General features: G+C 46.8%; 1 protein-coding gene across 10 annotated transcripts in view; it reads right to left on the reverse strand.

Annotated features, from left to right (window-relative positions):
* CUEDC1 (CUE domain containing 1) overlaps positions 1–15,748 on the reverse strand; it is an 81,013-nt gene that overhangs the window by 14,400 nt on the left and 50,865 nt on the right. For all 10 annotated transcript variants that reach the window (XR_009759854.1, XR_009759855.1, XM_061604988.1 and 7 more), the window contains 5 exons: positions 13,019–13,657; positions 7,990–8,117; positions 5,347–5,473; positions 3,194–3,377; positions 2,425–2,508 (listed from right to left, as the gene is read on the reverse strand). Coding sequence is in view for 8 of the 10 variants with exons in the window: in XM_061604988.1 (XP_061460972.1) it covers positions 2,425–2,508; positions 3,194–3,377; positions 5,347–5,473; positions 7,990–8,117; positions 13,019–13,309 (814 nt within the window). In the remaining 2 variants the exon portion in view is untranslated. The remainder of the gene's footprint in view (positions 1–2,424; positions 2,509–3,193; positions 3,378–5,346; positions 5,474–7,989; positions 8,118–13,018; positions 13,658–15,748) is intronic.

A 15,748-nucleotide genomic window follows, 5' to 3' on the forward strand; every position in this document is an offset into this window, starting at 1 on the left:
CTCTGCCAACTGTTGGCCTCCCTACCTTCCACCCTCCCAGCCCCCAGAGGTGCAGTCATCCAGGGTCTCACGGTGTCTTAGACCCTTTACTTTTTTGGGAGCAGGGTTCCCCTGCAGGGTCCCTATATCTCCAGCATCCTATGAGCTAATCATTGTGAAAGGGGAGTGTGTTTGCCACTGACAAGAGTCTTCTGACATACTTCCTTGTTGTTTCCTGCTGATTGGAGCCAATCAGAGTGAAACAAGGTGAGTCAGCTGCTGAGAAGACTCTTCTCAGTAGCTAACTTGCTCCCCTTTCATGCTGATTGGCTTCAAGGGACGTCTGCTGTTGTGGCAGAAGGCACACGCAGGAAGAAGTGTGAGATGATGACGGAGAGTAAGCAAGCGACTCATGAAGGGACCCTGCACTTCCGAATTTGCCGCTGCACTACTGCCAGCCACCATTGTTAAACTGACTTAAGGTATAAGGAAAATACAAGAATGTTATTACAGTTACACAAGTATCATATATTATTTATGTTTATTACATAAACATCTAAATCATGTGCATTCATATACATCCACCAAGCACTTTTCTTTTTGTCTGTCCTGAATCAATTGCCAATTAGTTTCGCTGGATGAGCCCATATTCTGATAGCATGAGGGACAAAATTATCCTTGCCCATTTATCTCCACATCAGGCGGTGCAACTTTTGCAGCTTTGAGGATTAGGAACTTGCTTTAAAAGAAAAACCTAAAGGGAAAGAGTTGCAGAACTCTACCTTCTGCATCTAGCACCAAACTTGGCTCTTGAGTGGATCTGAGGGTGGGATGCATCCAGCGCTCCCCAAGCATCTTACACAGCCTGAGTTACTTCCCAGTGCTTTCAACATGCACTGCAGCCAGTAGTGGCTGGTGCCTATCGGGACTGGTGGGGCGGAATGGAGGGAGCCCAAACTCCATAGGTGGAGCCAGAGCTAATGGCAGGCTGAGCCCAGGAATTCTAGTTTTGTCCCTGTCCTCTTCCCTGCTGAGTTCTACAAGGGGCAACGCTGAGATTAAGGAAGAGGAAGCCGACAGGCAGGGCCACCCCCTCCCATGCTGGTTGTAAATACAAAGGCAGGCTGGTGGGGGCTGGCTGAGAGCAGACCGAAGCTGGTGGGGCAGTGCCCCTTTTGCCCAAATGGACCAGCCACCACTGCCTACAGCAAAGCATCCATTGCACGGTTAACACCCTGAGTCAAAACAGCCCCTCAGCAAACCTTCCATTTGGCCCAGCCTCTTCTGTGGTTTTAATGTGACATCGACAGACAGCAGCCCTAATGCCCTCCTCTGAGGCTGCCGCTCAGCTTCGTAGCTAAGGCTAAGCAGGGTTATTTGCTTGATCTGCCAGCGAGGCGATATCTCCCTGTGTTCAAAGGCTAAAAGGAAGGAGGATTCTGCCTTTATTATGACTGGGGACTGGATCAGGTTGTCACTAGAAGCTAAAATGATGAAACTGAGGTTATCCTACTTTGGACACATCATGAGAAGACATGATTCACTAGAAAAGACAATAATACTGGGGAAAACAGAAGGGAGTAGAAAAAGAGGAAGGCCAAACAAAAGATGGATTGACTCCATAAAGGAGGCCACAGACCTGAACTTATAAGATCTGAACTGGGTGGTTTATAACAGATGCTACTGGAGGTCATAGGGTCGCCATAAGTCATAATCGACTTGAAGGCATATAACAACAACAAATCCATTCCACATGAGTACAGAAAAGGGGGGGCGGATTTGGACCAGATGCAGCAGGGAAGATCGTCTAAGCCCTGATCCAGCAATCAAAAGCAAAAGGGGGCTTCTATTTATGAACATTGCCTTGCAAATGTACAGGACAGGGATTGAAAGCACACGCCAGAGGCTGCGGACGGCTCCACACCAACCATCTCCTCCAAATGTCCCAAGACCTACTATAGTGCCAGCACAGCTTAGCCATTGAAGTGTCAGACTAGGTCTGGGGAGACCCAGATCCAAATTCCTACCTGGCCACAAAGGGGAACGGGGGTCTCCTAACAGCTCTCAGCACCCCGAACCCACGACAGTTCCCAGGATTCTTTGGGGTATGTTTTAATTTGGATTCCTGCACTGAGCAGGGGGATGGACTCGATGGTGTTATAGGCCCCTCCCAACTCTACTATTCTATGACTGTTTAAAGTGTCACGATACTGTCATCTAGCTCTGCGTATCCTACACGGACTACCAGCGGCTCTTCAAGGTTTCAGGCAGGAGTCTCTCCTAGCCCTACCTGGAGATGCCAGGGATCACCGGGGACTTTCTGCACGCAAAGCAGATGCTCTGTCACTGAGCTACGGCCCTTGAAACAGAACAAAAGGAACAAAAACAGAGAGCAATGCCTCCCTGGAGTTGGCTAAAGGAGAGAAGCAAAGTTACACGACATACCTGATATTACAGAGGTGAAAGTGACATCATTAGCGAGGGCAACGCTGTTCATCTTAGATTTCTTTGACTCGTACTTCAATCGATCTAGATGGCGGTAAAAAGAAAAAGAAAGGACATTTACGAGTCCCACAAACAACTGGCCCAATGGTCAGGATTTGGCACTTGTCGCTGCTGTGGCCTGGTGCTGCCGACCAGCTAAATGGCAGTGCCTACAATCCATCTTTTGGCCCAGCCCCATCTTTCTACATGGCATGAGGTGCAGGGCAGACGATTGAGGCTTGGCTGAATGGGGAAGCCTAGTGGGCGCAGCTAGGTCTGGAGGCCAGAGATTCTGACCTCGTAGAAGGCAGCTCCCGATGTTTATTTATTTATTCTATCTATATACCGCCCTTCCTCCCAGCAGAAGCCCAGGGAGGCAAACAGAAGTGCTAAAAACACTTTAAAACATCATAAAAACAGACCTTAAAATACATTAAAACAAAACGACGTTAAAAAAAATTTTTAAAGAAAAAAAGCTTTAAAAACATATTTTAAAAAAGGGTTCCTAAACTGCAGAGCGTTGGGCTTTAGTCCAAACTGTGCTTGGACAGCTCCTTGAAAGTTTGGACTAAAACCCGGAGTGGATTCCACTGCCCCACTGACATGGAGCCCCCAGCCACCACTGGTGGTTTTGTTACATTAGTTACCCTTCTAAACAGCTCTCCCAAATAAAAGGAGAAATTCCTCTCTCTAAGAGGAGCAAAAAAGAAAAATAGCACCCCCTTGTTACCTCTTTCAAGGGCAAGGAGGAAATCCCGGTTCCTCTGTAGCTCCTTCATGAACTCCTCGTTCTGCAGGAAAAGCGCAATCCGCTCATCCTCCAAATACTGCTTCCACTTCCTCTCCTGGTCCAACACCCCTTGGGCCCTCTGGTTTCCCGGGCTTGGTGTTTTTTGAGGGCAGCTTTGCGAACTCTAGAGAAGGTGTTTGTTATAAAGAGAGAGGAAATATTTAGGTACTTTCGACAGGAGCAGCTTCACTTGTTTCAGGGCAGCAAACCCAGGAAGATCTGCCATTGTAACACTCAGCAGAGCCCCAGAGCCCCTCCAGACACCCTTTTTATTCTGTATTCATGACGGTTGGTACTCATGATGGTATCAGGGCAGTCGCACACGATCCCCCTTTCAATACTGTTTGTGCCTGCAAATGTTTTGGGGCGGTCACATTGCTTCACTTCCAATCAGTGCACATCCCATAACTTTCTGCTGGAATCCCATCACTTTTTATGCCACAAATGTTCCATTTTATTTTTGTCCAGCTTCTGCTACACTATATAAGCCCCTCCGGACACTAATAATGTGGTAGCCTCAAAGAAGCATCACCGAACAAACTGAAGTAGAACAAATCCACCACTAATGCGCTAATGATTATGTCAATAACATGCAACAGAATATACCCGCAATAAACCATCAGTCTGGGGGTGCCCTCAGTCAAGCACAGGCCCCTGATGAATGCAATTATATGATTTGCAAACACGTATTTGCAGCATTCAAACTTTTTTTTAAAAAAAAGAGGTACACACATACACACAAAAAAAACAATAATGTCTCTCTGAGGATTCAAACCCACAAGACCCCAAGGATGTGCTTAATTTTTCCATCTGTGTAAGAACCAAACTAGTTGTTCAGTGGACAAACGTAGCTCTTCACCAACTCTAAAAAGAGGACTGGGAGTATGTGATTTGGTGGGGAAGGTGTCATGGAAAGGGAAGGAGTGTTTTAACTTTTCCCCACAACCAGCCACCATTTCTCCCCTGCACTCTTCTCACCCCAGGTGATTTTCTTCCAGGTGGGGAAAATAAGCTGGGGGAGAGGAATGCAGGAAACAGGGTAAAACACCATTGGTACCGTGATCCCTGAATCCAGTAGTGATCCAGACACAGAGTCAGAGGGTACAGGGGCACCAGATGGAGAGCCAGGTCAGATTCAGGGCTGAAGATAAGGAGACCACTGCAGCTGAGGCTGTTGGACAGGAGCCCCCCAGAGGAACCTCCCAGACCACCAGGGCCTGTAAGACCCTCATGGGTACCTTCCCAGGAGCTGGAAGAACCAGATGCCTCCTGCTACACATCCTCAGTCTAGCGGCGCAGGGAGCACACCAGTAGGAAGGCTGTGGTACGGAGGAGGAGTGTCTGTCTTCAAGCCAGAGGGTTGTCCCTTTAAGGCTCTGATGCTTTCTACAGGGGAGACAGGAGACTGGATGGAGTCTGGAATCAGAGGCTGAAAAGGCCTCCATCTGCAACCTTCCATTGAAGCAAGTAGCTCACTCAGAACTCTCTGTGATCCTGCAACCTTCGACTCTGCTTTGCCTCTGTAGCCTTGCTCACTTTCTCAGTGGGATCTGGCATGGGGCCACAACTCAACAATTCCCTCTTCCACTACATCTCTCCTCCAAATCATACGATTCTCTCCTCCGCTTATGATTTTTAGGTGTTTGGTGGGAACCTACATTTTAAGAGTGGCATCTGCCACTGGATCTGGATGTCTAGCATAGTCCTAACCCAAAAAGGCAAAAAGATGAACCCCTGGGACAAGCGGCATGACACTGTCTGGCCCGGCGCCTGGTGGGACAAGGGTGAAGCAAGGCAGGATAAAGGCAGAAGGGGAGAGAATTGAAGGAGGTCTGTAGGAAGCAGCAAAAATTCCTAGCTGCTGAGATCAGTGAAGAAGAATTACCTGGAAGCCTTTCTATGGGTTGGGGGTGGCCCCTGACCTATTAGGGCCTACAAACAAATTGAGAACAGCAGAAGTGTATTTCAAAATCAACAACAATAAAATCAACAACAACGACAACAAAAACCCCAAACCACTAATGCCCTGAAAGGCCAAGGGTTTGTCAATACTTAAACGCATAGCCAGCACACAAAACGTCAACTTCTCTCACCTGCACCTTTTCCATTTGCTGGGGTAAGATGCGAAGGAAGTCATCGGGAAGGTTGCCCAGCAATGGTGGATTCCAATTCCTGTACCGTCTTTGTGCCTGTGAGCCGCTAGAATTCTGAATATCGTTCCTGTGGGACCAAGGGGGGGGGGAAGGCAGTTTAAGGTGAAGCTTTAAAATCAGGTAGGCATTTTTAGTCCCGGAAAAGGAAGGGATGCTTTTATGTTAGCTTAAATCAGGGGTAGTGAATGTGGTGCCCTCCAGAGATGATGGACCACAACTCCCATCATCCCTGACCACTGGCTGCCCTGGCTAGGGCCAATGGGAGCTGGAGTCTAACAACATCTGCAAGGCACCTTACTGAAATATCTAAGTCTAAGGAACTTTCAAATGTTGTTCTTCAATATCAGCAGTTTTGCTTATTTATTTGAAATATTTGTACTCTCAATCAGGGCAGAAATCAAATATAACTGTCCCAGTACTGTCATGAGCACAAATCCTCATGAATGTGCAGTAAAAAGGATGTCTGGAGGGATTGCAAGCTGTTTTTTTAACCACCCCATTAGGGCACGGTCCGTAACTTCCTGCTGAAAGCCTGTTAACTTTTAAACAGCAAACGTCCTGGGTGAGGCGTTGTCCCACCTCTGTTGCGCTCCGGCAGGAGAGTGCCCCTCCAGATGGCAATAACGCAACAACGTTGGGGAAGTGCTACACAACAGCTAAAGCGGAATGACGTGCGGGCGGTCCAGAATAAATCCACCACTAGTGGACTATTATCAGCAGAGGTGGGTGCCCATTGGGCCTGGTAGGCAGAGGAGCTAAGAATACGTGGAGGCAGAGCCAAGGACAGGGAGACAACTAATTCTAGTTTTGTCTTCCTCCTCACTGAGTTCCATAAGGGCAACAGTGAGTCTACAGAGGAGGAAGGTGACAGCAAGTGCTACTCCCTAGACTGGTTGCAAGTAAGGAGGTAGGCAAGTGAGTGCAGGCTGAGATTTGTGGGCAGCGCCCCATTGGCCCTAATGGGCTGGCCTCCACTGGCTATTCTTGTGTCAATGGCATGTTGCAGAATGCACCCAGGGGCAGGTGGGTGGCACCACCAGTCCTGGGGAGCCTGGTTCTTTGTGGAAGGAGAATCTCCACACAAGAGAGGAAAAGAATCCCAAGGAACTTGAAGGCAGAGACCGGCAGCCAAGAACACCCACCAAGAGCTGAGCTCTCTTCTCTGCCAGGATTTTAAGAGACAGAAGAAAGCAGCCTAGATTCCCTTAATTGGCACACGCAAGGGAGGCCTCATGGAAAAGGGCTCAAAGCCAAAGGAGGAGAGAGGGGGCGAGGGAAATGAGGAAAGAGTGCAAGGATCCAGGGGCTGGCATATTTCAGATCTTGGCTTGGAGCTGCTAATAACCCAAGTGTCTCAAACCTGGGAATTTGCCTTCCTGGCTCCTTCAGCAGAGCATAAAAGTCAGTGGGGATTTATGAAGAGGAAATGACGAATGCATACGCAGGTCGGTGTCTTCATTAGGACTTGCATTCCAGAGAGGAAAACCTGATTTTAAAGAACTAAGGTAAGGGATGAGCATTTGAAGCAGGGACGGGGGCTCTACAATGCAACACCCCCAGTCAAATCAGTGGAGAGATCCTAATTTGAAGCAAGACTTGCTCTTTGAGCTCATCCCTCCTCGAATTGGGACTTGCACCTCATCCCCGCTGTTTGCATCCGAAAATTGTGCCGCTTCCATGCTTCCCCCCTCCCCCTCACAACGTCCCAGATCTCAGGATGTAAGAAAGCTGTGGTTTCTGTTCCAACTGTGTTTTCATCACAATGAGAGATGTTCCTGTTCCTCTGCAGTTCAGTTTCTGCCAAATACTACATTATTTGTCTCACTGCTTGCTTTTTTAGTGTAAGATTCATTCATTTCAATGTGGAGGAAATGTCACAGCGACGTGTAAAAAAAGGTTATTCATTACATATTGTGTGTGTACTTAAAAGCAACAATGGTGTGAACAAATACCCATTGCGTTTGCTTGACTGATTTCAGTTCCTGACCACAAACACACAAACTACAGCAATTTCTGCCTCTTTTTTCCTTTTCCTCGGATTTCTCCATCACCCCTAGATACAAACGGCAGCTGCCTCCACACAGCGCAGGAGAGCCCCTACATGCAGAGATTCTGTTAGGGTGCTAGGAGCTTGTTTTGACCTGGAGATGGGCAGTGGCTTCAAAGGGCCTGTGAATTCCAGCTGGAGAGGAAATTCCTAATAGCCAACCCTGCTCTCCTACACTTACTGTTACACACACACACACACAGAGTCCTCGCACTGCAAGATTTTCCTCCCCTCGGGAAAGCAACAGGCCGACAACATTGAATGCACAGCTTCTAGTAGTTGAGGACCAGCAACAAACACTCTCCCAAAGATCTTGGTGATCGGGTAGGGATGTAAAAGATGAGGTGGTCCTAAAGATATCCTGCACCCAGGTTGTGAAGTGCCTTGTCAATGAATACAAGCATCTTGAACCTGACCTAGTAACATATGGGCAGCTCATGTACTCTGTGTCCCAGGCAGGCACCTTGCGCAAATAATAATTAAGCTAGACAAAAGCATTGGAGCTTTGTGAACTCCCAGTAAGAGTCGCTGCTTACCTGGGGGGGGGTGTCGGGGGAGCCTGAGGATACTGTCTGTCAAACACGTGCATATCGTAGGAGGGGGGAGAGTAAACTGGAGGTGGCTCTTCATCTGAACTGTCTGGTTCTAGAGTCCGTTCCAAGACCTGAATCAAGTGTGTGTGTGTGTGTGAGAGAGAGAGAGAGAGGTTGGGGGGAAGACGCAGACAGAATTTGGAATTAGTTTATTGTTATGCAGTCATAGACACATTAAAATAAAATATATATACTATCAATAAAACGGCAAAATAGTTAAAACACAGTAATACAAAAGATAAGACGTAGAAGGAATTACAATTAATTTAGAATTGCTTCACACATTACAGAGATCCAACAAATGCAGAAATACTGAGGACAAGGGATGTAAGGAGGCAGGGATTTCCATCCCAGCCTGTGTTCAGTGCAATCAGGGCTGTTTCCATTTTGGTATAATTTGGCTTCTGCTAAAACCTACATTATTTGTCTCACTATCAGCTATGGCCAAAACAAGCACGAGTAATTAGCAAATACCACTCATGTTCACTGGCGGGATTTCTGTTCCTCACCTCAGACGAACATGCACATTGTGGCAGTTTCCACTCTCATTTCTGTTTCCGAAGAAACTCTCCGACATCCACTGTGGTGTAGCGGTTAGAGTGTCAGACAGGGACCTGGGAGACCAGGGTTCAAATCCCTGCTTAGCCATGAAGCTCACTGGGTGCCCTTGGGCCAGTCACTGCCTCTCAGCTTAACCTACCTCACAGGGTTGTTGTGAGGCTAAAAAGGGGAGAGGGAGCACCATGTTTGCATGCCACCTTGAGCTCCTTGGAAGAAAGGTGGGATATACATATAATAACTAAATAAATCCCTACTGAGGACTCATGGTTGTGGCTTCCTCACTTCTACTAAAGGGAGCCAGCTTTTAACTTTTTTTTGTTGTTTAAAAAACCCACTGGTGCTTCTGTAAGACAGTGGTTCCCAAACTTTTATTCCCCTAAACCACTCAAAAATTGCTGAGGGTCTAGGCAGCCCACTTAATGATTTTTCTGCCTGTTGTAGCCATTGTAATCAGCTGCGCTAGTTGCAGCATGGGTTTTTTTAACTGTATTTTCATCGCCTCTCTTTTATTTCTTAGATATTGTATTTTGCTGCATTGCAATTCAAATTCCAATAGAATTCAAATTCTTCCCCACCCCGAGTCTACAAATGGCTGGCAGCAGCTCTTCAGGATTTCAGACAGGAGTGTCTCTCTTCATCAGCTGGAGATGCCCCTTACCCTGAAGATGCCAGGAGGCTGCACAGCTTAGGATGTCACCCAGCGAAACGCATCCCACTGGCCACGTTTCGTGGCCTGCCAGGTGCTTAACAAGCTCCCCTGTTTTTGCAAACCTGAACAGACACCGCAATTAGGGTGACATCGCCCTTGGTAGGCCTCACCATGCCCAGCCAGTGGGCTGAATTCAGCTTGGAAGGGTCCCACGCTGAGTAGGCCCCTTGATCAACTGCGAGTCCTCTGACCAGCAATTTGGCCTTAAGTCACCCCAAGACGGGATGCCACCCGCTATAATTCCCACTGCTAGTGCAAACAATAAAATACGGGTGCCCTCCCCACTGGATCCCAGTGGTGTTGGAGCCTGGGGACTTGCGCTATCATGTAGCCAGGATGTTTGCAAAGCCATAAATCGTTGGTGACAGGCATGCAACATGAAACCAGCTTGCAGTTGTCCTTTTAACCAAGCAAAACAGACAGCCTGCCCTTGTCAGAGCTGCTTTCAAAGTATGCAAGGCCTTTAGCTTAATCTCACCATGGCCGCTTCTGTTGTCATCGTCCCCCCCCCCTCTCTCTCTCTCTCTCTCTCTCACACACACACACACACACACACAGAGAGAGAGAGAGAGAGAGAGAGAGAGACCTCTCTGTATTTTCCTTTTCTTTTTTGCATTGGAAAGCTTTTCCACCTGGGTTTTTCTTTCACCATTTTTAAGGTCAACGTAAGGGGGTGGAGGGGGAAAGCGATCCTTTAATGCCACGTACTCTTGTGCTCCTCGTTCGTTAACAGAAAAGCCCAAAACTGTAAGCACGCATAGAATCCTTCTGTGCCACTCAGGGCTGATGGGAGTTGTAGTCCAAAGCTTCAGGGAAGGGCACTAGTTTGTTTATTATTTATTTAAAACATATACTGCTATATGTATTAAAAACTTCCATGCGGTTTATATAAAAACAATCAAAGTGCAAAACGGTCACATTTAACACAATTGCCTAAAAGCTAGGTAAAAAACAGATCACAGGTGAAACTGAGCAGTGTGCAAAACACAGAATTAAAAATTAAGAGTCAGAGTCCAGGAAAACTTAGGAAAACATACATTTTTAAGAGACATATAAAGGTCACTACTGTCTCCGCCTCATGAAATAAATACATAAATAAAATATTTATTTATTTATTCTTTAATGAGGCGGAGACAGTAGTGACCCTTAAACGTCTCTTAAAATGTATGTCTGCTTAAGATGATGATGATGATGATGATTACCTGCCCTTCACCATCAGGTCCTGGGGCATTTTACAAAAATTTAAAATTCAATACGAAAAACATTTTAAAACAATTTACAGGCAGAAGGCAGGCCAGGGTAAAGAGGTGCGTCATCGGCACATGATGGAAACAACGCAGTGAAGGTGCCAGGTGCACTTCTGTAGGGAGGGAATTCATCTTGCGCCCAACAGCTTAAAACCACATCAGAGCCTTAAGTAGTGTTCAAAGCACGTAATGAGCGTTAGTTAATCAAAACCCACTGACCTCCTTTAAAAAAAACACAAGCAAGACTGTACCCTATGCTACTTACAGACAAGAACACTGGTAAATCAAGAAAACTGACTTTCATAAACTGACAGCATTAGCATAAAAAAAATAATCATCATCCAATAGTCATCAGTTCTTTTTTTCAGAAAAAGCAACTGACATTTACATAACCTGAACTGTATGTGTTACCAGGCAGAGCAAGTGATGAGGAACCTTTAACCCTCCAGATGTTGCTGAACGACTCCCATCAGCCCTAAGCAAGCATAGCCAATGGTCAGGGATGATGGGCGTTGTCATTCAGCAACATCTGGACAGCCAAAGGTTCCCCACCCCTGGTCTACGCTGACTGGCAGAGGCTTTCCAGGGCTTCAGACGGCGGGCTCTCCCAGGGGCAGAACCTGGAGCCTTCTGCATGCAGAGCAGGTGCTCTACTATGAAGGGGGCAGGGCCAACAGCAGGACTAGGCTAGCCAGCCTTCAGAAGGCTTCTGCAACTTGCTTAAGCGACGGGTCCCTCCCAACTAGCCTAGTTCAAGGTTCTGGGTTGATGTTTTCAGATTGTGATCCTGCCACATCTCTTGCTTCCAAGCAAGAGTGGGGAACCTTTGGCCCTTCAGATGTTGCTGAGCGACAACTCCCATCAGCCCCAGCCAGCATGGCCAATGGCCAGGAATGATCATTATTGTCATTCAGCAACATCTGTAGGGCCAAAGGTTCTCCATCCCTGCTTTAGAGGTACCACAACCATTGCCCATTTCCATAGGAAAGCTTCGAGAAAACTTTGGGCCCATCAGATGTTGCTGAACTACCACTCCCATCATCCCTGGCCACTGTCCAGGCTTGCTGGGGCTGATGGGAGTGGTAGTTCAGCAACTTCTGGAGGGAGAAAGGTTCCCCATACCTGCCATAGGAGCTCAGAGCCCAGCCACAATACCACAATACAGAAGGTGGTGTTGGGTGTGGTTGTCCCAGCCAGGCACTAACCACCACAGGTGACACAGAGGCAGAACTCCTGCTGTCTAAAATGGTGGTTACTTCTTTGGTTTGGGGTATAAAAGGCAGGAAGGTGAGGTGTGAGACTGAGTAATCAAGCCCCAGTTCAGACAAACCTGCTTTATATGTACAGTCTATTCTGATTGGCAGCATCTTTCCAAGGTCCGAGGGAGATATCCTGGTATACAAGATCTGTTCACCTGGGATTGATCTGGGACCTTCAGCTGCCTGCAAATGATGTGTTTCACCACTGAGCTGTCATTCAATAGTCATAGTTATATAATTTTTTTTTAAATGCAAGTTCAGCAAGGCTGATGCCTAGAAATTAAGTGCTGACATCTAACAATGTGGAACCATTTCCAGCCCTGCCTCACAATGGACTATCGGGGGGTTGACTCGCACTCATCCTTGCTGCTCAGCATGGACGAATGATACGTGAACTGCCACACACACACAAATGTCACTACATGGTGACTGGTGTCCGTTGGGACTGGCCGGGCATAAGGCAGGACGCCAACAGTAGGTGGAGGCAGAGCCAATGACACCTGCTACCACAACCACGATAGGCAGAGCCAATTCATTCCAGTTTTGTCCCCAACCTCCTCCCTGCTGAGTTGTACAAGGGGCAACACTGAGACTGAGAAAGAGGAAGCTGACAGCCAGGGCCAACTCATTCTAACTAAGGAGGCAGGTGGGTGGGGGCTGGCTGAGGACAGACTGGTGGGGCAATGTCCTATTTGCCCTAATGGAACATCCTCCACTATATGTAGTTGAGCATCCTAAATCCAGATTTTGGCCCCTTACACAAAGAAAAAAGAATTCCTTCTGGCTTAATTTTTCCACACAAGAAAAACAAGTAATCTCTGCAACAGTAGCTAGCAACCACCCAGGCCTGGTGTCACCACACATCTTTGAGAAGTTCTTAAGACATACCCACACCAGCCTTGACACCCTTCTTTGATTCCCCCCCTCCCCGGCAACTGCCATTTTAATTTCCCACAATGCCCCAGAGTGATGCTACACTGGGGGTATTATGGGCAATTAAAATGGTTGTCACCCAGCACTGACTGGAGAAGCACCACCATCCTGCGTAAGCTCATGCAGTGCATGGCCTGCTAGCATAAGGAGGAGTCCACGAGAGGGTGCGGTGTGGTGGATGGCATAATCATAGCTGGAGCCAGCCCATCCCGCAACATGGTGAAGATTACCTCAGGAGTTTACCTCAGGAGGAATAAGTTTACCTCAGGAGGAATACTGTCATCTGAATCCGAGCTGTCATCATACCCACTGCCGTCTAAGTTCATCTGCAACAACTGGTCAATGGTGGCATCCACTGCGCCGTTGTTTGCTCTCAAAACACATTCAATGATGTCGTAATCCATGTTGGGGAACATTGTCTTGAAATCCTCCATCGCCTGGTTAAACTCCAGCCGCCGGACTTGCCTGGCAGGGCGGCTGTTGTTGAGTTCCTGGGCAGAGGAACTGTTCCTCGAGCTGCCATTGCTGCTGCTCCGTCGGAACAGACTTGTCATTTTTGATAAGTGTTTTTGGAAAATGTTTAGACTTAACTCAAACCAGCTTTTGAGGTAGAAAAAAGGAAAGAAAATTGACTAACTGTACAAATCCCCCAGGCCAGGAGGAAGAAAAGGTGAGGTACACAATCCACCTTCCAGTCTTGTCGTCAAGAAGTTACGTCGCCATCACGCAGCACCCCTGGCCGGTAATCCACAACAAAATGGAGGGACATCGGAAATGCCAAAGCGTGACAAAGCTGAATATGCCTGGAAAGTTTCCACCCAGGGTGAATCTACCACAGGAGGCAGTCCAGGGAAATGCCCTCACAAAGATGACGGTGTCCAAAGTCTCAGAAGCATGTTTGACTGAAAGAAAACACAAACATTAAAAAAAAGGTGTAAGAAATGTAACCACAGAGATAGAAGATTTAAAAAGCTTCCCTCACCCTCGCATCCCCTGAAAAAACTTTGTGAAGTTTGTCAGAATTTGAACCGAGTTTGGGGGTGGAAATCCTCTAAGCAAATCTGAGAGCCTTGTCCCCAATGAGTTTCATGTCTGGTAAATCAATCCAGGTAATTTAAGAACATAAGAAGAGCCCTGTTGATCAGGTCAGTGGCCCTTCTAGTCGAGCATCCTGTTCACACATTGGCCAAATAGATGTCCTTGAGAAGCCCGCAAGCAGGTGCAAGAGCACCTCTCCCCACCTGTGATTCCCAGCAAGTTCTATTCAGAGGGATGCTGTCTCCGATGGCGGAGTGGGAACATAACCATTGTGGCGGGTAGCCATTGATAGCCGTATCCTCTAGGAATTTGTCTAACCCCCTTATAAAGCCATCCAAACTGGTGGTCATTACCGCCTCCTGTGAAAGCGAACTCCACAACTATGAGCTGTGTGAAGAAATAACTTCTTCTGCCTGCCCTGAATCATAGGAACATAAAAAGTGCCCTGCTGGATCTAGTCCAGCCTCCTGTTCTCACAGTGGCCAACCAGATGTCTATAGAAAGCCCACAAGCAGGACTTGAGCGCAAGAATGCTCTCTCCTCCTGCGGTTTCCAGCAACTGGTATTCAGAAGCATGCTGTCTCCAACAGTGGAGGTAGAGCATATGTTCATAATATATAGCTCAACTCAACGGCCCACAGACTGGAAGCATTCAATATATATCCCAATTCCAAAGAAAGGGGATCCCAGGGAATGCAGTAATGATCGAACGATTGCCTTAATATCTCATGCAAGTACAGTAATGCTCAAGATTTTACAACAAAGGCACTTACCATATACAGAGTGAGAAATGCCAGATGTCCAATCTGGATTTAGAAAGGGAAGAGGTACCAGAGATCATATTGCAAACATCCATTGGATAATGGAACAGACCAAGGAATTTCAGAAGAAAATCACCCTGTGCATTACAGATTACAGCAAAGCCTTTGATTGTGTAGATCATGAAAAACTATGGAATGCTTTAAAGAAATGGGGGTGCCACCGCATCTGATTGTCCTGATGCACAATCTATACTGTGGACAAGATGGTATAAGGACAGAATATGGAGAAACCAACTGGTTCCCAATTGGAAATGGTGTGAGACAGAGGTGTATTTCATCACCCTAATCTATATGCAGAACATATCATATGGAAAGTGGGTTTGGACCAAGATGAAGAAGGTGTGAAAATTGGAGGGAGAAATATCAAGAATTTATGATATGCAGACGATACCATACTGCTGGCAGAAACTAGCAATAATTGAAACAAATGCTGATGAAAGTTAAAGAGGAAAGTACAAAAGCAGGACTACAGCTGAACGTCAAGAATACTAAAGTAATGACAACAGAAGATTTATGTATAACTTTAAAGTTGACAACAAGGACATTGAATTTGTCAAGGATTACCAATACCTTAGCACAGTCATTAACCAAAATGGAGACAATAGTCAAGAAATCAGAAGAAGGCTAGGACTGGGGAGGGCAGCTATGAGAGAACTAGAAAAGGTCCTCAAATGCAAAGATGTATCACTGAACGCTAAAGTCAGGATCATTCAGACCATGGTATTCCCAATCTCTATGTATGGATGTGAAAGTTGGACAGTGAAAAAAGCGGATGAGAGAAAAATCAACTCCTTTGAAATGTGGTGCTGGAGGAGAGCTTTGCGCATACCATGGACTGCGAAAAAGACAAATAATTGGGTGTTAGAACAAATTAAACCAGAACTGTCACTAGAAGCTAAAATGATGAAACTGAGGTTATCATACTTGGACGCATCATGAGAAGACATGATTCACTAGAAAAGGCAATAATGCTGGGAAAAACAGAAGGGAGTAGAAAACTGGTATTCAGAAACATACTGCCTCCGACGTGGAGGCAGAGCATAGCCAGCATTGCTTCATTGGATAATCCCGAAGTCTAGTATTATGGGAGAAGGAGGTTTCGTGTTGGCTTTGTTGCCTGGCTTGTCCAAGGGG

This window comes from Rhineura floridana, chromosome 21 (genome assembly GCF_030035675.1).
Source record: "Rhineura floridana isolate rRhiFlo1 chromosome 21, rRhiFlo1.hap2, whole genome shotgun sequence".
Lineage (NCBI taxonomy): Eukaryota > Metazoa > Chordata > Lepidosauria > Squamata > Rhineuridae > Rhineura > Rhineura floridana.